Source organism: Prenolepis imparis, unplaced genomic scaffold, assembly GCF_030444845.1.
Source record: "Prenolepis imparis isolate NDT839.2.m4 unplaced genomic scaffold, iyPreImpa1.0 SCAF_8, whole genome shotgun sequence".
NCBI lineage: Eukaryota > Metazoa > Arthropoda > Insecta > Hymenoptera > Formicidae > Prenolepis > Prenolepis imparis.
The window spans coordinates 7,180,322-7,203,370 of record NW_028141166.1 but is presented as its reverse complement, the minus strand read 5'-3'; the positions used below and the strand labels follow the sequence as shown (position 1 = coordinate 7,203,370).

General features: G+C 35.8%; 2 protein-coding genes across 5 annotated transcripts in view; one reads left to right on the top strand and one right to left on the bottom strand.

Moving 5' to 3' along the window:
• The window catches only part of Hipk (Homeodomain interacting protein kinase), a 104,850-nt gene that overhangs the window by 60,877 nt on the left and 20,924 nt on the right, over window positions 1–23,049 (bottom strand). For all 4 annotated transcript variants that reach the window (XM_083044627.1, XM_083044625.1, XM_083044624.1 and 1 more), the window contains exon 4: window positions 7,055–7,175. The gene's annotated coding sequence lies outside the window, so the exon portion shown is untranslated. The remainder of the gene's footprint in view (window positions 1–7,054; window positions 7,176–23,049) is intronic.
• LOC145939411 (uncharacterized) lies at window positions 10,271–16,493 on the top strand. The gene is made up of 2 exons (XM_083043700.1): window positions 10,271–10,887; window positions 15,306–16,493. Exons 1-2 carry the CDS (start codon window positions 10,599–10,601, stop codon window positions 15,437–15,439), a joined length of 423 nt encoding a protein of 140 aa, XP_082899826.1. The 5' UTR covers window positions 10,271–10,598; the 3' UTR covers window positions 15,440–16,493.

Here is a 23,049-nt window from a genome sequence, read left to right as displayed (position 1 = left end):
ATTACCTAGGTTTAACAAATAGCTCGAGGTTTTGATCGCCCCTGTATCCGTCACGGTTACGCCCACCCCGATTACCTCGTTATTTGGTAAATTGTAACATTAACGGCGCCATCTGCGCAATCGTGTGAACGTTGATTAGCAGGATATCATCCTATGAAGCATATCCTTCGTGTATATTGATTTTAATTCAACCGACTCAAAGCGAAATTGACACGATATGTGTTATACTATTTTCAAAAACATTTTACTAATTATATTATATATATAGTGAACATTCCACATATATTCTCGTAACACCGAAAATTATTTGTCACTCACTCGTATGAGACCGGAAGACGATCGTATTTCATATCGATTCCGGCAGAAAAAAGTATCAAACGCCTAGGCACACCCTTCGTTTAACACCTGGATATCATTTACAGCAGATGCTATAATAAAATTCACGATTATCCGCGTTAATTGATCAACAGGAATGTTTATTATCATGTAAAGCGTGCGGGGGATACAATCGTTTTTGTTACCGTGAGAACCATGAGAAATATTAGAAACAAACCGCTCGTATTAGCCCGGTAATATCAAACGAGATAAAGAGAGAGAAAAAACGTTTATATAATTATTAAAAATAATAATAAAATTATAAAACAGACATTTTTTTTACCCATATACATATACAAATATAAACACATACGTATATATGTATATAGAATATTTTTTATTAAATTTCTCCCTACTTTTTCAACCGGCATTTTTCAACGTCAATTAATTTATGTTTTTCAAACTGTTCCGAATTTATTAGAAACGCTACCTGAGTATCTTAGAAACGTCAGCTGTTCGGGTACCGTCCCTTTAAAGTTTAAAGATCCTGTAAAGCCTATTATGTACCTCGTCGTTCAAGCTGAGTCTCTTTTACGACATCGTGCGGACGAGGAAGACTGTGAAAAATATCCTGATGTCTCTTATAATGCAGAAATTTATGAGAAAATGGACAGGAAGAGCCTTGAGAATCTTTCGCGAAATGGCAAGTATTATTTTTATTGCATTCTATCAATCGCGTACACAAGGTATATCTGTCATCAATAAATAATTGCATCGTATAAATATTGCGACAAAAAATATTGCAATATAATTTTAAAAATATTATAATAACAATCTTTCGTGCATGCTGGGAGATCCTAGATTGCAAGGATGCTTATTATTTGCAGAATTATTACAATTTAATTATTAGGAAATAAATTATAAGGTATTTAAGTCCTCATTTCTCTCATTTTTTTCACTATTTTATCTTTAATTTTATATAGGCAATCGTGTTTGATCAGCTGATTATTTATCAGCTAATTTACGAATTATTAATCCTAAATCGAATTAATGTAATTGTGCGGACACTAGATGAGCGTTGTGCTTGTGACTGTTTCCGGCCGATTTTTTTTTTTCGAACTGACTAGAGAGTATCCTAAAACTAATAAAAATCTCAAGGGTCTAAAGAATCAAGCGCGCGTGCCAAGGACCAGCCACGTGGCTTCCTTCTGAGAAACAATTTGTTTGTTTAACCGACGACGGCCCTTCCTTATTCTTTTGAAATCCTGACGACATTTACTAACACAGAAATGCATATACTCGTCACTTTCAAAATCCATCTGAAAGAGGAAAGTCTATAAATTTCTGCTAAAAATAATGAGCAAATGCTTTCCTTTTCACGCAAAACGATGAAGGCAAAGAGACATTTGAATACAAGAACGCATTTATAAACGATTTAATTCTGCAATAAAATAGAAAATTTTCGTTCTTGTATTTTTCAAGAGAGAGTGCAAAAATGTCATTTTTAATAAACACGGAAAGCGCTAAAAACTTTTTATTGTGTTGTAAAGTATTTAAATTATTTATAAATATGTCGTCTATCGTATTTACAAATGCATTTCTGTTTTTCTCAGAATGTTTTTTTTCGTTACGCGAGAACAAGCACCTGTTACAGTTCTTAGTCATTGTCACGCAGAGCGTATAGTTTTAAGCAGCTCCACTGGACCAGTCAATCTGCCTGTCTCGCGAGTAAAGATAAAAAAAAGAAAAAAAAAAGAATATATATGTATATATATATGCACCAAGCGGAGTTGCTAAGGCTCCTTTCTTCTCATCTCTCTCTATCGTCCTCGAAAAGTTACGGCGGCCACGAGACGTCTTGGAAGTATGAGGGCGCAGATGGGATTGTGTTTAATGAAGTTTGGCCTGAGTTGCACCTGCCACTTTCGAGGCATCTCGGACCAACGGCCGTTACACTGCCTCGAGCACCCGTCGAGAAATTGGCGGGAATCGCGTTCCCAGGAGTCTGGGAGACTTATCTGTGACAACGGCTATTTTTTTCTCCGTTTCAGGCCTATCGTTAAAATGCACGCACGTTGCAATTGCGCGCTGTTGCAAACGGATGCGCGGTTCAACGCGGCGGAAAAATTCGTGCGAGGTTTGTTTTTCTCAATATCATGGTCAAGAGATTGCGTAAAAGGTGAAACGATATATTATAAGATATTTCGTAAGATAATTGACTTCGAGCATAAAAACTCTGAAATTTCTTGGAAATGTTATTACGCGTCTTCTCTCTTTGAAAGTAAATAAAATTAAATGTCGATTTAATTTTGTCCATCTTTTTTTCGATATGTAGTAAGTATTCATTAAAAATATTGCGCCAATATACAGGATGGTCTTCGTAATGATCGCCACGATTTTTAAGGCACTTACTGATAATCTGACCAAAAAAAATCATGAACAGAAATTTAACAGTTTCTAACTGGTAACAAATTGCAATAATAAAAATTGGCCGAATACTTTTGTTTGATAAAAAAGCAAAATTACCTTGAGTTTTTAAATGGAATCACCGTGTTTTTTATTTAATAGTAATATAAAAGACGGTAAAACAAATTCAATGAGTACCTACACACAATATAATTTTAAGTTACGAGTATCAATAAATCATTTAAAATTTTTATTAAGTGTAATTCTTCACTATCGAAAAAATTCACTAGAAACGTAAATAGTAAATAAACTCGACAACTTGACTTTATGTTATCCATAATACGTAATTTAGCTATTAACCTAATCAGTAAAATCAGTTTATCGTGTGCCTGAGTGCCTGATATAATGAATCGCTATTATAATAAACGGAAAAGATAGATATGTTACTAGTATTTGGCTAAATAATAAAAATGATCTATATGATTAAACAATTATGATTAAAATAATTAAAACGATGAAATTGATTACAATAATCAAAACGATTAAAGCGATCAAAATGATTAAAGTGATCAAAATGATAAACATAATATTAAAATCAATGTAACGAAAATGATCAAAAGTATCAAAATAATCAATATAATTTATGTATATCAAATCTTAAAACTTTAAAAATCATGGCGATTGTCATCATTCTGTATATATAATTCGAGATCTTTTTTCTATTAAATTTTATTCCTGATTATATATCTTTTTAATTTGCACAGTAGTTTTCAAAGTATCAAAATAACTTTACAATTAATGTGTTGATAGAAGCCATAAAACTACCCAGAAGATCGAATTACTTTATGCCCGCGACAAGATGGTTCCTCCTTGAACCAACCCATAGTTTTTTTCTCGCTCAAGGGGACGTGTTCTTCCTGTTCCTGTTTCAACCGTAGAAATACGAGAGCTTGGTTACGCCAAAATGATGAGAGAAACAAGGATCTCTCGTGACAGCAATTTAATTATTCCCGACATCTGGCGCGTATTGGTATACATTAACCTTTATGTGAATCTTTCGACTTTTCGAATTCATATCTTTCTTCGTGTAAAAAAATAATTAAAACGTAATAAAAATGTAAAAAATTAAAATTGATGAATTTTAACTGCTTTAATTTACTAGCTACAAAAAATAATCAGAATTATTTTTTTATATAGGACAAATCTTATCGAACGAATTTTATTAAATAATGAAGGAACGACAGATTTCTACCATGAAATTTCTTTCGTGAAAGTTGATTTAAATATGAATTTATAAGACAATCTGATCGCCCATCGTATTTCATTATCTCCGGCAACCACCGTTAAAAAGCTCATTGAAAGCGTGTAAGAACGCAGGATACTAGGATCTTTAAATATTCACGCGATTCAGGATCTCCTCTTATTGAACGAAACAGCTGTTCCACCCTCTCCAACGGGGGCAGCTCGTCGGTAGATTTGCCGGCATTCAGACTATCTGAACGACTATCGCGCGGAGGTGGAGGCTTCGAAAGGTCGACGGTAAATATAGGTAGGTACGAGCAGCTGGATCAGAGATTCGTAAAAGCTCGCCGTCACGCCTTCCTCCTGCATTGTTCAAATCTCGTCGGTACGCTTTTTTTTACCCCACAACACGAATTTAACTTCCCGAAGCACCCCTAATATCTTGTTTGAATTGAACGAGACTGCGTAAAAACCGCACAATTATCATTCACATCTATTAATAAAATACAGAGACATAAAGACTTGTACTAGATAACTTTATCTCTTTTCTTCAAAGTATACGTCCTATTTATTAAGATTTATCATGATTTTTTTATTTTGGACAATAGTGTCTACTTCTGTGTTGCACACAAAACTCTATTATCACATAATTAAATTTCTGTTTTCCATTAAATATACGCATATTTAAAATACTGAATTTTCGATTACTTTTAACAATATTTGTAGAATAATCTCTCCTATAATTATATAGGGAAAATGAGAGGCAAGCAATTTTTGTTCGCATGTTTCGAATACAAAGGACGAGCCATTAAAGAATGTTCGCATCAACGAAAAAAAACGTCAATTATTAATTCGATATCCATAAAAAGCGTGCAAATTACAGTTCGCAGAGATGTAAATGCGTACGGGGTTTATAGGAGGTCTAAATTGACTGAAATTGCGACGTCGACCTTGAGCTTCAGCGCTCGTGTCATTACACATCCTCGCTCGCTCAGAAAAGCAGCTAATTTCTAACCGACAATTTTTCCACGTCTGTTTCTGTGTCGTACGACATTGAAGAGAGAAATAAAGAGCGCTGGCTACACGCAAGCAGAATACAAAGTGTAAAGCAACATCCTGTCTTAAACGTTTCCTTTGCATGCACGATTTTTGTGCCGTGGATAAAACTGGTTCAATTACTCGCGACCGTTTTAACTTTATATGTATATATACGATAATCAGCCGACGTATTTAATTAGCCGTGTTAAACAGAACGAATAAGAGAAAAACGCATGTATATATAAGATGCAAAAAGTTAATAAATTCAAATTAATTATTTTTCCAAGAACACGAGATAAAAGCGACTTGATTTTATTGACTTTCTCGTGCAAAAATAATGTCCTGTCCCGATTTTTACATAAACTCCGTTAAATATTATCGATATAATCTCAATTAATAATATAACTGAAGAGATCGCTAAGCAACAGAATAAATATTATAGAATAAATCTTTTTGAAGGAAAATATAAATTATATGCGGGAGAGAGAGAAAGAGCGATTAATTTAGTCTTTTGCTGTCTAATTTAAAGTTTCTTAATTAATGTGTTATTAATGTATTAATTCAATTACAAATGTAAAATTCTTTTTTTGTCAAAACAATCAAACTTCAAACTCTTCGAAAATTTCTTGTATACAAAAGACACAGCTTCGTGCGGATACAGTCGTAAATAGCCATGGATGTTTACGACGTGGTTGGAATTTCAGAATTTCCAGAGCATCTGCAACCGAATGGCAGCTGTTTGCGTATACATCCCTTCACCACTTATCCCCGGTGTCTATGACAAACGCGACACTCTATAGACACCGAGAACGTTAAACTCTATCGCGTTTTCGGACAACGAGAATTCACTCCAAGGAATGTATAAAAAGATATCGTTAAACTCTCTCATCTCGAGACGTTCATGAGAGGAACCAAGAGATAATCGACTCTGACGCGCGCACTGGGCATTCTGCGGCGAGCAGATGATGAAATAGTGGCCGAATATATCAAATTTCTACGCAAAAGTGGCCACGAGAAACCCACGCGACAGCCTCTATTTGTTTTCGCCGTCTGATATAAACGTACGCGTGGAAAAGACGGCCTTGTTTCCTCACACATGTTTTCGTCTACCTGTGAGTACAGGTGGTTGCAAACACGAACCCTATTGTCCAGTTTCTGCCCCTCGTCTTGCTCTTTCCTGCATCATTTTTCATCCTAGACTAGTCTATAGGTGCACGCGTATAAAGTACAGTGACTGTCTTGCCACGAAATAAAAGATTGATAAAAATCTTTGTTAATGCTAAAAGAGTAATGTTAAGTTCAAAAAGATATTTTTTTCTCGTACTAATTTTCTTTTAATTTTAAAAATGTATTCCATATTTATGAGAGAAAATTTATTATTAAAATTGAAATTATTAAGGAAATAACTCAACATTATTGAGAGTATAATAAAAAAATAACTTAATATTATTGCTTAAATTTAAATTAAATAATAATATTAAGCTTTATTATACTTCACAATATTAAGTTATTTTCTTAATAATTTTAATTTCAATAATACATTTTCTTTCTCTCATAAATATGAAGTAGATTTTCAAAATTCAAATAATAAGTGAGTTTATTAAACTTGATATTATAATATTAAAAAGAAGAGCAAATGAAACATCTTGCCATGAGATGTTACAGCGTTTCCTGACACTGATAAAACCGTGAAAGCAAGATTTTACTGTAAATCTGTCGTTTTTTCATATTCTTCATTATCTGACGTTATCTGGAGGGTTAATACGCGGTTAGCAACAACCATAGCCAACAGCTGATCGACTGACACGCGGTGCGCTCCCAATAATTTCGACGCTGGAAAAAAGCCACGCGAGATGCACCGATGATTTCGCAAAATTTTTGGGATCTTCCGAGTTCACACAGAATTTGCGAAGAGACAGAGAGAGAAAGGGGGTAAAGGGGGAGAAAGAAAACGATCGGCCCGCAGAGACGCATTCGTCCTTTTATATTTGGCACATATGCTGCCCAGGTGCTCGCGCCGATGGCCAAAGGGTAGAGTTTCAAATTTTCTTACCTTATTCTTCGCGACTTTTTGGTTCGTTCCGTTCGATGTTTCTCACTCCTTTTCTTCCTCCTTGCCGGTATCAGCTGTCGATCATCTTTTCACGAGACGCTTTCTTCCGCCGCAATCGTGCCTGCAAGCAGAAGTATGCATGGTAACTATCAATTTGAGCGACAAAGAAAAATATTAATACATTCTAAAAATAAAAATTAGACTTCTTAATTTATAAACGTCAATGTAAAATTATATTTAAAAAATATAACAGCATAATTTATGAGAACTCTCTCTTTCTTCCTTTTCTTTTCATATTTTTATCAGTTTCTCGCATAAAAATATCGAAGACGAATAAAATAAGAAACGATTAAAAAAAAAAACGGTAACGTAGAACGTCTGGCATTTTCAAAAATCGGTTCACGTATTTCGTGAGCATGTTCTCCATTAGACTGCTCATAACCGTGAAAAATGATCGGGTCAGTAATCGTCTTTAGTATGAGTTAAAGTCGCGGCATTAACTACATCCTGGCTTGGAACCCCTGCAGATAAGTTTCTCCCTAATTTTCGACGATGCTCTGACGTCACGGTGTACCCGGGGACCCTGAGTGTTCCGGTCTGCTTGACCAGGACCGGAAGTGGGAGACCGATAGGGAGCGCGGGCATTCGAAACTCGAAATCCCCCACGGATATCGATGTTCCTCCCGTGTTTAAACAAGAAAGGAAGTCGGCATTTCCTCGGAGATCCAACGGTTGCGTCGAAACGAGAGCGAGAAAAACGATTTACGCGCTGGAGAACAAACGTCGAGATTTATCACAAAGATTTAAAAAGCAAATACGTTGCTTACCTTCCTAAATCTTTATAGAATCACGTGCATTTCGTATGACCGAGATATTCCACGTATGAACTGATAATGGTCGGCATTTTCGATACCATGGGAAACAATTACGGGGCGAAACGCAGTAATAATCAGCAGTAATAACCGAACGAGTGTGGATATTACGGTGGAAAATCTCAAGAAGCAATCACAAACCTAATGATCGTTACGGGCGCTGGCTACGGTGGTCATGGTGTTTCACCTGTCCGAGTGGCGAATGGGAGGACGCGCGATGCGCGTGTGCACGCACACGCATTGCCCCGCAATGCATTTTTGTAACGGTCGAATTTACCCCCATCATGCGTCTGGCCGTGATATAGCGAAGCGTGACTCGGCCAAGTTGCGTTACAATCATCCCGGTATCGCGCGAGATGCTTGTAATTGCACGTTCTCGAATCTCGCGGCGGCCTGCATCACGCTTTATTTCACGTACGCGCATACAGTGGCGCATTTATGTTTCCCCTGACCCTCCCATCCCTCCAATTCATCTGCATATCGCCCTTGTCTCGCCCACTCGGACTTGCATGCAGAGATGCAAGTACAGGCATCACTTAAAATTTTATATATTTTATATATTTAAAATTAAAAAATACATATAGTATATATATATATATATATTTTTTATACATTTTAATCCACTCATTTTCAAAATAAAAATTGTATCGTAATTATATGTTTTTAGTGATAATCTTCTTTGAAATCTTTTTAATATTTTCGAGAAGCTTAAGAAAAAAAAAACGCAAAAGAAACAGGTCTTGTCGAGATCGAAAATGCGAATTCATGGTTGGTTAATTGCATTTATGACACCAGGTTTCGTTTTTTCTACGAATTCGAGTCAAATCGCAATCTCATCGATTTTTGATGAAAGAAGATTTCAAAGGAACTAAAATTTACGCATGAGAGTCAGAGGTGAGACCTTGATCTTTCTGGGTTGCATTCTGAATGTCCTGTATAGAATGGACGACCCCATTGCATTAAATCACGTTGACCTGTTACATAATATCTGGTGTTTGCGGAGAATGTATAAAAAATATAAAAATCATGGTTAAGATGACTAAATCGCGTTAATATGGACAATTCAAAGACGATTCGACAAAGAAATTTAATGATATAAAATAAAAAGCAAAGAAATCTTGATTTTACGAAAAGATACTAAAATCAGCTGTTCATGACCTACGAATCTAATGATATAAAAATCGCACAATAATGATTATTATCGTCTGTTCACGTGTAAGTCACGTCTATCCAAAAATTCTATGTGCTCGAGAAGAGGATTGCGGCGACTCGAAGAGCGATTTTCTGCCCAGGACTTGCTTCCACTCTGGTCTCTCCCTCTCGTTCTCCGGCTGCTCCACCTGCTCGGACGACCGTTTTTTCTTCTTGCTACAGAACACCCGACTTCCCGCAAAAATGCTCAAGGCAGAGTCGTTCCAACAACAATTGGGCGAATTGTCCTACAATCTCATTGGTGCGCGCGCATACGCGATCTAAATCATTTTTATTCCTCCGTAAACTTTTCTCGAAAATAAAATTCAATTTTCAAATTTCATTAAACTTTAATAAAAAGATGAATAAAACTTTTATATTATTTTCATATTAGCTTTACATATAGCTTCAAGTTATATCTAATGTTTCATCAAAGCATCTACAAAAAATAAAATAAAATAATAGTACTAAATTTTTTATATATATGTGTGTGTGTGTGTGTGTGTGTGTGTGTGTGTGTGTGTGTGTGTGTGTGTGTGTGTGTAAAGAAACCATTGAAAATACATGTAACATATTATGGAAATATAAATTATTTCTTGTCTAATATATAAAAGACTATTTGAAGAGGCAAATTAAAATTGAGGCTAAAAACAATGAACGAGAAAGTAGAAGATTCTTTCTGCGCACTCCAACGATCGATCAGACGCAGTAACGTAATCCGGAAAGAAGTTAGACGGAAGAAAAAAGAGATCTGAGAGAGAAACAGAGAGAGAGAGAGGCTCGATCGTGATCGTTCTATACATGGCGCTACTTAGAAAAAAAGGCAAATGGTACGCTTCATGGCGCACGCGCTCTTTCCTACCACAAGGCCGAGAGATCGCTTAGCATAATCCGTTGGACGGTTTCGAGCTTGAGAACATGGTGAGGGTACACGTGGTGATCGTACGCACTAAAGGGAGAACGCATATGCGGATGTCGTCGTGCGTGCGACTAGGATGTCGCTAGAGAAAATTCGCGCCATTTTTACGGCGCAACTCGCAAGGCGCACCAATCAGATTTGAATTTGAACACCCGGTAGTGGGGACTACCGGACCTCGTGGCTTTGCTCAAACGGATCGAAGCCGGCTGGTTCCATCGTCCCGAACGATACCCACCAGAACGAGTCTGACCGTCGTACGGTGAAGATCAAAGACTGGTCGGTCGGTTGGTTTTGGGCCGACATCGCGCGAGAAGAGTGATCCCAAAGCATCAGAGGAAGAAACTTCACAGAAAAGTTGAAGGGCGCGGCGCAATTTACGTCATCGAAGATTCCCCTGTTCTCGCGGAAGACGCTGAACAGAGAAAACTAGGAGAATCGACGTCCCTTATGTGCCACGACCAAGTGCGGAGCGCGTGAAATTATCTCGAGTTGAAATACGCAGTTGCCGGGGAATCCACCTAGACTCAAAACGAATCCAACGAGAATACAAGAGGAACCCGAGATGCTGGCAGCTTCGATCTGTTGCGAAATCTACTATACGGTGTTACCGAGCACTACCATGGCTTCGCGAGTACCACGCTGCCTCTTCGGCAAGCCGGACCCGCGAGAAACCATGGAGATGTTCCAGGAAGCGCTGGAGCAGGAGAGGAGCAAGTTCGCCAAGAGATGGGGAGTGGATCCCTGTTCCGAGGACAAGGAGAATAATTACCAGAGGCGGAACAACGACAAGAGCGAGCCGTCCGTTAACAAAAAGCGAAATAATCCGTATTCAAGGCAGACCAGCATTCACGGTGAGCAACATTTCTCTCGCGAAATATCAACGCGAATTTTAGCGATAAACCTGACGGAAATTAGGCGAATGCTTGCGCTAAAGAGAATGAATTACGAAGCGTGTTCGAGAAATACTTTCTCTCGCCATAGCGTCTTCTTTAATGCACGTGGCTGAACTAAAAATATACATATTTTACATATAACTCAATATAAGGCATGTCACTATAATGTTCCCTGGGATAGAAATGAATTTTGCAACCAAATTATTCGCGATTCTATTATCATAACAATTTTCTGCAATTTATATTGAAAAAAAGTTAAACTACGTTAAAAAAAATTAGCCTCTTCTCACTCTAATTAATAATCTATTATTTAGCTCGTTGAATGATGCTATAACGAAAGTGCGAAGAATCTGTCGCTTGTAGCGTCATAGAAACACGACTTTTTGGCGGGAAAGTCTTGCCGAAGAAAGGGAAGTCGGACGCGCAGACGCGGTCTGGTCGCGTGGCTTCGACCTGTTTTCTTATTCTAAGTTCGTCGCATCTTCCGCCTTTTCTCCTCCTCCCCAGCTTCAATGGCTATATCCCTCACCTGAGTACTCCTGGCTACCCGTTTTACGCGTTCTTTCAGAGAACCTTTCATCCTGTTAGGCTATTCGTTTCTTACGCTAGGAGCACGCGTCGTAAATGAGAGCCATCACAGGGATAATTTAGTCTAAACTAGAAAATTTTTTTCAATTTAGAATTTTATATTGTTTTTTTAGAAGCTCGTATATTTTTTTAAATTCTATTTATAAAATTTATATGCATAAGTTCTTCGAATTCGTGTCGTAAATATAAATCTGTTGTAAATAATATGGTCTAATCGTGAATTACAGAAAAAGATTCAGAAAGAAAGTGATTCAGTATTTTTTGAAATTATTTACAAAATGTAAATAGATAATTTTTGCAATCTCTTCATGAATAGTTTCTCAAATAATTTCATAAAACATATATTTAAAAAAAAATTTATTCAGCTGTGTGATATATTTTGATACATTTTATTACATTAAAAACAAAAAAAAATAATTCACCATTAACCTTTTTTTTTTTTATTTAGAAAATTTAGCTTGCAGCGAATGCAACTTGAGTTTTTTTTTATCATATATCGGAAATCATCCGCCCGCACGCAACTTGTATCTATTCGAAAATATCTACAAAAAAAAGCTCGCATTATCAGAAAAGATAAGTGAACACGTGTGATTCGTGCGGTCGCGTGAGAAACTTCAGTTGCTAGTCGCATTCTACGATCAACGTACGCGATGTAATGACGCAGGTAGGGAAGAAAGATCGAGAGTGAATCACGACTATGAATCATGCGTTTAAGGCGACCGACCTGTAGGGTTCTGTCGTGAGTCATCGAAGGGCTCCGATATATCCAAGGAGTAAAAGAAGGCCGCGATCGCATTCCTTGGATTCCTGCAGCATGACACACCTAACGCTTTTGCTACCTAATCGCATGAATTTTTGTGCACAATGGACATTATGTTACTTCGACCAAGTGCAAAACTTTGCATGCCTCTGCATGCGAGACGAATAAAAATTGATAAACGTACGCCACTTTGTATGCGTCTTATATTCTTTATCCGGGATATAATTAAAAAAAAAATTATATTTTTTTTATAAAAAGAATCTTCATAAAAATATATGTAATAATATCCGCTTTGAAATCATAGACAGGTATTCAAAATGGTCCGCAGACTAAGAATACACGGTCCATATGTTGACGCACGTGTGCGTGATAATCATATCGCGCGCGAGGGGAAAAAAAAGATTAATTTTTTTCAACTTCTCGAAAAAGATCCTCTGTCTATTTGCACTGATAGTCCCCTCTATACTGATGACTCCTTGGACTGGAACGCGACGACCCTCGAAAATTCAACGGACCGGGACGGTGCAACCAGCACCTCTTTTTCCACCGACACCTGTTAGCCCTTGCTACGGGCCCATGACGACTGGAACGTCTTTTCCCACGATTAAATCAGATCCCGCGAACACGCGAGTATCATGCCACGCGGGGCCTTTCGAAGGTCGCGCATCACCTGCTGAAACAAGTTACACTTGATGCAAATAGGACACAAGAACTGGACTATACTAATTGCACTAACTCCCCCGCTTAATTAACATTTCAGAATTAACAGACTGATGAAAGTTACGTTTGCTAATTTAACAAGATACGATATTCCTTATTTGTTTTGATAATTTATCTATTATTATTTATCTATTTATCTTATTTGTTTTAATAATTTATCCATTATAAAAAAGTGACTTTTGATATCTTGATACGCGCGTTTCATCTCTTGTATCTAATCCAAAATAAAAGAAGTTCAAACAAAATATTTTACACATCTTTACAAAATAAAACACAAAATTAAATAAAGAAAAATTTAGATTTTCGTCTTTTATACCCATTCGATCCGAATCGAGTGAAAATGATAGAAAAGCATTCTATTTTCTTTTACGATTAACGGGGGAAAAAAAATAAGCGCGGAGATCGTATCGTATAAGAAACGAGGGGTGTGGATCGCGGTATTATTTTCCGCGTCTTGGAATAGAAAACCTTTGACATTCTCGATCCTCGCGACGAGAAAATCGACAAAAGGATCCTTTCGATCGCGACTTAAAGCAGATTCCCGTTTGCATGGTTCTCCTGCAAAATCGGAGACGCCTTGGAGAGCAATTCGAAAAAGATCCTACCTTCGGGTGAAAAACGCGTCAGAGAAGGAGGACCGTTCGGATCCGCGAACAAAAGGGAACTTTTGGGATGAAATCTCGCTCGAGACATATGGACAGGTAAACGTCGAGCCTTCCATGACGCATCTAGGATCTACTTCGCGGCACGTTGAGGCGTGGAAACAGATGTTGACAAGCGAAATCGTGAACGCAACCGAAGAAAAGGAGACAGAGTAGAGAGAGAGAGAGAGAGAGAGAGTGGACGTTGATCAAGAGAGAGCTCGGTTTCGCGCGCCATATGGCGGGGCCATTGCCAAAAAGAGAGAAGCGCGGAGAGAAAGGATCATGTCTTCGACATATGGCCATTGCGTGGATTTTTTTCGACCTCTTTTCGTCGATTTGTCGGATCGAGTCGCGATCCGATTCGTCATGCCGTTTCGCGAATGCTAATATTCTTTAATTTCAACTGAATGATTGATTAAATCTCGCACACCACACATTCCTTGAGAAAAAAAATTATTTTCAAATATTCTTATTCATGATATATAAACGCATTGTACAAATGATTCCATTTCTTCACACATTTTCTTATCTATTTTATAGATATTTTTATAGATATTTTATAAATATTTTATAGATTTTAAAGATTTGATAAATTTTTGCAACGAAATGTGTATGTCTTGTATTCTTCGCATTTTTATCGAACACAGTTGGAAAATTTGTGTTTTATTCTTGTTAGTAACGGTCCCCGTTAAAATTTGTGTTAAATATTTAACACATTCATGTGTTAATTTAACATATTGCTGTTATGTTAATTGAACTCAAATGTTAAATTATTAAAACAACTAAAAAGAAGTGTAAAAATAACACAATGTATATCTATTTTTAATTTTACACAATAAATATGTTCCGTATTATTATTAGTGACAAGATTTATCTGTTAAAATTTACAGAAAAAAATGTTAATTTTACTTTATAATATAAGTGGGAGTGATAAAATGTAAAATTAACAATTTTTTTAGTTAATTTTTACATTAAAACTATGTTAATTTTACACAAAATTTATTTTAAGTTTATTTGAAGTTTGCATTTATTTTATGTTAAAATATTAACACAATATTCGTGTCACCATTTAACATATCCGTATTATAAATTAAATTAACACAAAAATTTCTGTGGACCGTTTGGAACATGTGATATTTGTTAAATTTAACACAAATTTTTCAACTGTGAAGTGTCAGAAAATAAGGAGATTTTACTCTCGAAATAGTACCGTTAATATTAAGTCGCACCTGTCAGTAGTCAGTCAGAAAAAGAGAAAAATCGAAAAAAAAAGAGGGTAGGATGCTCAGGTGGTTACCTGATCGAAAGTAGGGTGGCCCTAAGACGATTCCCGCGTGTGTAGTCTTTGTTGTGGAAATTTTGTGCTTCTCTCGTACGAACAGCTTCTATATAGGTTACGCGATGTCGCAATACGACGACCCCGATCAATCCATAAAAACTTCATACACGGAATCTTGAAAATATATTCGTTACGCGAAAGCGCCTCACAGAAATATCTATTCATGCCGCGTAAAATGTACCGAATGAATAGAACGAACGCTCTTATTGTGGGTCTCTCTCGCAAAGAGTTTTGTTTTTAGTACACTATTATTCTTACGACCTTTCTCGTAACATGACGTTTCACGTCATTTACATTCAATACCGTTTTAATATTTTTGTTACAGATTACTGGAGATCTCGAAAAATATCCGACGTGAATAAGAAGCCTTTGACGACTTCGGTAGACGTGACGAAGCAACAAAATGTAGAATCGTCGAAAACAACGAAGACGACCACCACGATAAAAAAGACCACGTAGAAAATGACGTCGAATCAGAAACGATCATATATACTTAGACTACTCGTGCACACGTGCGGTTTTCTCTTATTTTGCTGCGGTGACGAAAAAACCGCCATGTTAACTTGAACATGCTTGAACTCGAACGTCGAAAGAATCGCTCGCAAGCAATTAGCTGTCTTAAAAAAAAAAAAAAAAAAAATTAACATATATCATTAAAAGGTATTACATAAAATATTAGAATTATTTTTTTCAAGATTATAGAGAGAAAAAATTCAAAACGTATATTGCACAGTATAATTACAGGGAAATTAAATGTAAGCATAAACTGCGCGTGTGCACAACATCTTAACAATCATTTTAGTAGAACAGACATTGTCTGTGCTACGAAATCTTGTATATTTATTTTCGTTCTTCGAGCATTATTGACTATTATCATTGATCAATTATTGGACTAATTCTCTTAATTTTAATTGTTAATTGTGACGGACGTATTAATTAATTTTTGTAAATAATTTGTCAAGTGATTTACTGGAGGTTTTTGTGGATGGACCCATTGTAAGAATCGCCATATTATCAACTAGAATTTATACGATTAATTATATCGATTAATTAATTAATTAATCATTGTCTTCAGCGAATCGATCGAAGGTGTTTCTCGCGATAGCTCAAACTCGCGATTTATCGACGCGGTTTTTAACAAATATTAAAGATTATTTTTTTGTTTTTTACGACGGCGATGGTCCATCGGAAGCTTGAAACGGTTGGTTCCTCGAGGAAGCAACAATGCAGCGCCTCCAAAGACTAATTGATTATAATAAACATCAACTCGTATCTCTTCGCGCTCTTGTCGCACGAGAGACAGGAGAAAGTCCTATGTAAATTTCGTTTTAGAATTAGGACATTCCTCTAGTCATCTAGTTATTTAAGCGAATAATAAACTATCGTGCTTTCATTCTTATCTATTGTTCTTATTTCCTTCCCTTAGGTATATATGTTAAGAATATCGTAGATTAAAAAAATGCATATTTTAAATGTTATATACAAGACATATGTGCTATAACAAGTTAAATAATAAAACTGATAATTGTGATAAATATACTTCTTGCCGATCAAAAATGATTATTATGTAATTCTATATTTCCCTTACCTTTTTCTCCATTTCATTATTTACTCGATGTGTGTATTGGAAAATATAAAAGTTAAAATTTTTCGCATAATTACGCATGATACATCTTGCATAGACATCCCTTTTCTCGTGATTAATTCAATTAGTGCTATAAAATTAATCAACAAGCAGAAATCTAATCGATTGAAACAGTAGATACATCGCATCCGTCATTACCGCTGTAATGTTTGCCTCGTGTGACTGCCTCAAGTCTTTTAAATTAATAATACAGTACACAGACGTTAAAAAGCAGCAGGCGAATTGACATTATCTAATGTTACATCGACACATCCTAATCGACACGTGGAGAACGAGTCAAAATCGTCGAAAATTAGACAGCTGAGCAACACGAATCGTATTTTGTAACGAACATTCTGTAACATCCACCTGGACGCGTGCTATGGTGGTCTCGATATGCGTATGGGGGTGAACTACAGGGTGACACGAAAACCATAACTACCCATACATATGCGTGTATAATCCATAATGCTACGTAATACCATCTCATACTTGATTACGAAAAAAAATTATAAATTAAAATTACAAATATACATAATAATATCTGAATGACTTAAATGATGAAAAGATATTGGGAATTTAACTTGTGTACTAATTTCAAAAAAGAAAATATACATCTAATACAAATCTAAAATAAAGATATATAAAAATATAAATATTATTTATTACCTATATATATATATATTTATATTTTTTATATAATAATTATATATAAATATATAATATATAAAAATATCATATATAAATATATAATACAGATATATGCAAAATATAAATCTTCAATAAATATCTATTCTTTAATACATATATATATTTATGCAGCAAGACAACATGATTCTAAACCGTATAATAAGCAAACGTAGCAACGTTCTCAACAGTAACCCCGTGTAGGTGGGTAGTTTACTTATCTGTTACGATGATACGATGCATGGGGGTGATTCGACGCGGTTGCTATATGGTTAATTATAATGCGTGATGCACCGTGGGGTCTTCTAACTCATGGGGGAACCTATGCAAAGGGAAGCAGCTGGTTCATGGTTTTAATGGCTGTCATCCTAGCTAGTCATTTCGATAATAGTAATACGATGCCCTCTCTCTCGGAACCATACTTGCGTTAAATCGAATATCGACGAAACATTACTGCATAAATGGATTTTCGAACGTTACGCACAATGCAACGGATATTCGATTAGTATCTACTAAGTGATTAACGATAAATCATTGAAATTGCTGCAAATTATACTTTGTATATACAATATATGTATATTTTTCAAAAAGTGAAAATATATGAAAATTAATATGAATATTTCTTTATCATATTATTCATATATGAATATTTATAGGTTTCAAGTAATGCCTCTTTTTAGCTAATAATTTACTGTGTTTCTTCAGGGATTTCTACATTTTAATTCATCACCGAAGAACATTATACGAGAGACTGCGTGATAAATATAACTTGAAAATTATACATAGAATATTGTCCAAATTCTGTGATAAATTGTTTAAAATGTTTTTAAGCTTTTAAAAGTCAAAACTTCCCTCCGTTCAATCGATAGCAGAATATCTCCAGGTGCGCGATTGAATGTACGCTTAATGGTTATCTATCACCGATACACGTGTAACGCGCCCCACTATACGTTTAATTGATTGAATTAACTATAGAACCAGTTTACATCGGGACAGCACCTGATCGCAACAAAGTTTCAAATGGAATCAACTCTAACAAATCGCTTGCGATCGACAGCTAAACGATCTATCAAGTAGTTTTTTTAATACATATTTCTATCAATCATTTTTTAGACTTCTAATAATCGAAATATTCTATCTATCACTGTGATGGAGCAAGCAAAGGTTTTTATTCGAACAATAAAATCCACATATACATTAAAGCCTTTTCTTCTGTGATATTAATTTAAGATTTTGAAGAGACATGTACCTCCAGGGAAACTGCTAGTGACAAAAACTTTTCGTCGTATTTTCTGATTCGATTATAATAAAAAAAATCTAGAAGAACGCAAGTATTGCATTCAATCTCATCCATCTTAAAAATGTCGTACATTACAATAATCGTCCATGTATGATAAATTACCGATAATGGTTCCCGTATATTGCTTTTTTTTTAAACTTTCGCAAATTGTACCTACCGCATTCGACCAATGCCGAAAACTTCAACGGTTCGTTCTTTCCCGTGAAAAACTTTAACTGTCATTCACGTCCAGACAAACGAGTAGCAAGAAAGCGCGTGACGGCAGCGGCGATAAATTACGATCTTTCCGGTGGATCGGGACGGTCCTAAATGAGAAGGGTGAACGTCCGCGATCGAGGACCAGCAAATGATGTCCACAATGCGGCCAAAACGAACTCGCCCAGTAGCATTTCACTTTTTAACGGTAGCACGCGCCCATTCGCGCGTCCTACCGTATATTAACTAATACTTTGTAAACACGCGCCCGCTCGAAAAGGGTCCACCCGGCCGCTTTAATTAAAGGACATTCATATCGAGAGACCCGCTTTTTCGACCCCTTTCACTTTCGCGAAAACTGGTTCGAATGTCCGTTTGGTCTGGCCCGCCACGCGAACGTCATATACCCATTTTTTTTGCATACGATTTGACATTTGCAAATTTTTAATATCGCGTTTATGCGACATCTTAAAGTAAAGCTTTCGTTATATAAGAAAAAAAATTAATTTTTTTATTTGTCTTGCATAATATATAAATACAAGACCTGAAATAATACATTAAAAATTTATTAAAATTTTATATGATAATCAAGATATATTTTAGGCGTAAAATGCAGCCTGACAAAAGTTAGTAGAAAGTTTATCGTATTTTAAAAGACTTTATGCAATTTCAAAATATCTTTTTTTAATCAAAATATTCATTATTGTAATTATTCAGACACTTTTCCTAAAAATAATTTTTTTAAAGAATTATTGCATTTGATTTTATATAAAAGCAATCATATTGACAACTGTATTGAAAGCAGAGCTTAATAAAAAGCCGACGAAATTTTTATACCTATATATAATAATTATCCAATTAAAGCGATTATTATCGTTAATCATTTTTTTTTTTTTTCATTTCATAGACGTGTTTAGAGAGTGCATTGCTAAGACGCACCATGTAATGCGCCCTTTTCAATCGTCGTCTTTGATTGCTACCACGTTTTCGCTCATCATTAAATTGACAATAATCCCATTGACAGTTAAGTGCCACGGTAAAGATATTATAAATCTGTCAGTGACACTTGTATGCCGTTCGAGTCCTGGCTCAATGAAGTAACCACACAAGTCACTCGACTGTTTGGAGAAAAAACCGTTCTTTCCTGTCGTCCGCATTCCATGACCATTGATGATTCACGGTTTATTTATATCTAGTGATTTGCGATTACGATTGATTAAGCAAACATTTGGATACCGATTATACGCTTATATCGCACTTGCAGTTAAAACTGTATTTTCGATCTTATTTTAAATCGGCACGATACGTAAATGTATAGAATTTTAAGAGTGCAAATTCTTCATAAATATTAAAAAAAGCTGTTCATATTTTTAGTTCCTTTTTAGATATTTTTCTGATAAAATTAAATATAGAAATAAATAATAAAAGTGAGACTGAATTAAATAAATAACACAAGAAGTAACAAATATCCTTTACAATACTTTTCTTCGGTGCCTGATCAAATTTCAGTCATGTTCTCCTTTCAAAGTTTGAGTCTCATCAATAGTTACACGAAGTGCGTTTACAGCATGCGATTCTCCCGAGATGTCTCACAGAGAGACTTCTCCACCGATTCTCTTGACCGGTAGACCAAGACACCGCAAAAACTAACCGTATCGAGTCGACGAGGGTTACGAATCGCGAGCCAATCGTCCTGTCTCTCACGGCTCCTTGTGAGAATCGTTGCGAATTTGATCGCAACGGAAAGGACGACAAGACTATTCGCAGACTCTTTTTAGCAAGCAAGTCGGCGCAAATTATTGTCCATCTGCTGCTATAACCGCGATCTCCTTGAACCACCATTGACCATATCCAATTTTATGCTTCTTTGCATTTTCTTTCCTTTCATTGCCGATATATCACATATTTTTCTCTCTCTAACCCTACATTCTATAAATTCTATAATACGTATCTTTATTCGCTATCTAAATTTGCGAGAAATGTTTATTTTTTATTTACGCAGTATTAATGTAGTACTGTAGTAATCTACTTTCATTGAAATATTTTCTATTTTATGGGGGGATAACAACGTATTTCAAAGAAAAAAAATAAGAAACAAATCTAATTTCATATATCTCAAAATAATAAACAAGAATAACATATGTGCGATAATCACTGAAAAATGTGAATCACTCGTGAAAGTCGAGAAAGAAATTATTAAGTTAAATAGCGGACGACAAAACACACACAAACAAATAAAAGCTTGCGAGGAAGGAGGATCGCTGGCAGGATGCCTCGCCTAGATCCTGTCTCGAGGTCGAAGAGAGGTCCTTCGAAGCGTGAAATCACTTCCAGTCTGAATATAAAGAGCGAAAAAACGAGTGTCCGTTTGTGTTTCGGTCGTTCCGTACCACCGCCTCCGCGACTATCCTCGAAATCATCGCGCCTACTAAGCTTCTTCCCTTCGTGCGTCGAGGGCTTTCATTACTTTCTTTCACGCTCACTAAAAGACTCGACATTAGTAGTAATTAAGAGCACGGGCCCGGTACGATTAAAATATACGGCGACGACGAATATATTAGGCGAGTAATTTCGTAAAAAAATTGTCCATCTTTTTGTCAATTTTAATAATTTTGTTTTATCAATATCAGTATATCATGTTTCGCAATTTATCTTTTAATTATAAATTAATAAATTTAATTAGATATTTAATAAATATAATAAGTATTTAATCAATTTCATTAATAAATTTGGAAATAAATCTTATAATGTAATGAATTTGCTACAAATTCCTTTCAATGAAATTTGCAATTAATAAATTAAAAAATTAAATATATTAAATTGAATATATTTAATTTTTCATTAATAACATGTGAATTTTTGATGCGCGAAAAAAATAAAAATTGAAAAGCGGAAAGAGCAAATTTAGTACAAAGAGCTCGTCGAAAGTATTTCGATAATGACGCTGCAATTTGCACGAGTTGAGAATGAGTTAAGAGTTTCAAGATTGCCTCTCTCAAGCGAGGTTCATTGCCTGATGAAAATGAACGATCGGTCTCTCGGTTTTTGTTTTGGGTACATTTTCGATTATTCGTTGAAAATACGGCACATCGAGATAACGGTCTTGGCGAGCGAAATGAGAGGAGGAAGAGGCGTTTTAAAATTATCACGAAGACGAAGGAACCGCTCGAGAAAAAAAAGGAACAGTTAGAAATTTATTGCCAAGCGGGTTAACGTACTTATATGGACTCGTAGCGTATATATCACATCCGGTTTACTAGCGACTTAAAAAAAAAAAATATTACGAGAGCACTCTTTGTAGCACCGTGCGATCACATTTAAAACTTGAAGTTGACAATCGTTTAAAATCAAAGTTTATTTTAAAAAAAGTTTGAGATATAATCTAAATTAAAATAATAAAAATCGTAAAGAGGCTCTGATATATAAATACAAATTCAGGTATTGAAAAAGGGCTAGCAGCCAGGCACAGATATTAGATACGACAAAATTATTTTTAAATTCATCTATATTTTTTTGAATTAAGTATTGAGGAAAAAAATATAGAGGATAAAATAAGTACAAAGGAATTTAAAAATGTGCCTGGCTTTTACCATCCCTTTTTGTATCTGAATTTAGAATGTAAATTTTTCTATAAATATCAGATTAACGCTAGCTAAACCTCAGTCATACATTTCTAGAGATAAATCTGTCTTTATAAATTCGTGTAGCCAAACCACCATACATTTTTTTCCTTTCTTCAGTTATTAAATGATTCGAGCAGTTTTATCCCTTTAATTCCATGGTCACCTCTGGCGCGCATATGGCACGTTTACTTGATCTCTTTAAATCGATCGACGAGCACGTTTTCGAGAGTCGCGAGTCGCCTCTTGCCTCGCCGAATTCGATATAGAGTTTCCCCCCTTTTCCGGAAATAGACTTCCTTTTTCAAGCTCGCACGGTATCCCCTCGCTGCCTGGCACACACCCCAATGTCTTTCTCTCTGGTGCCCTCCTGCAGCCAATACGCCCTGCGTTATTCTATAAATAAAATCGATGCGCGACGTTCACAGACCTTCTCTCTGACCGTGAGTGCATGCTCGCACCCGAGTCGAAATCCACAGGGCGGTGAGTGTCCCGCTTATAAATAGACATACGTAGATGGATTAACCGCGGTGGAATGCAGCTCGGTGCACGAGCTTGGTCCCTTTAAAACATGGAAGAACGACCGTGCTTATTCCGTACCTTCTCGCTGACGAGAAGCTGATGAGTATGGCTTCAGTCGACG

Excerpts from the sequence above, each read along its gene's own strand:
- LOC145939411 (XM_083043700.1), top strand. The coding sequence starts at position 10,599 with ATGCTGGCAGCTTCGATCTGTTGCGAAATCTACTATACGGTGTTACCG. Across the intron at positions 10,888-15,305 it reads AAGGCAGACCAGCATTCACG|ATTACTGGAGATCTCGAAAA; the intron begins GTGAGCAACATT and ends TTTTTGTTACAG.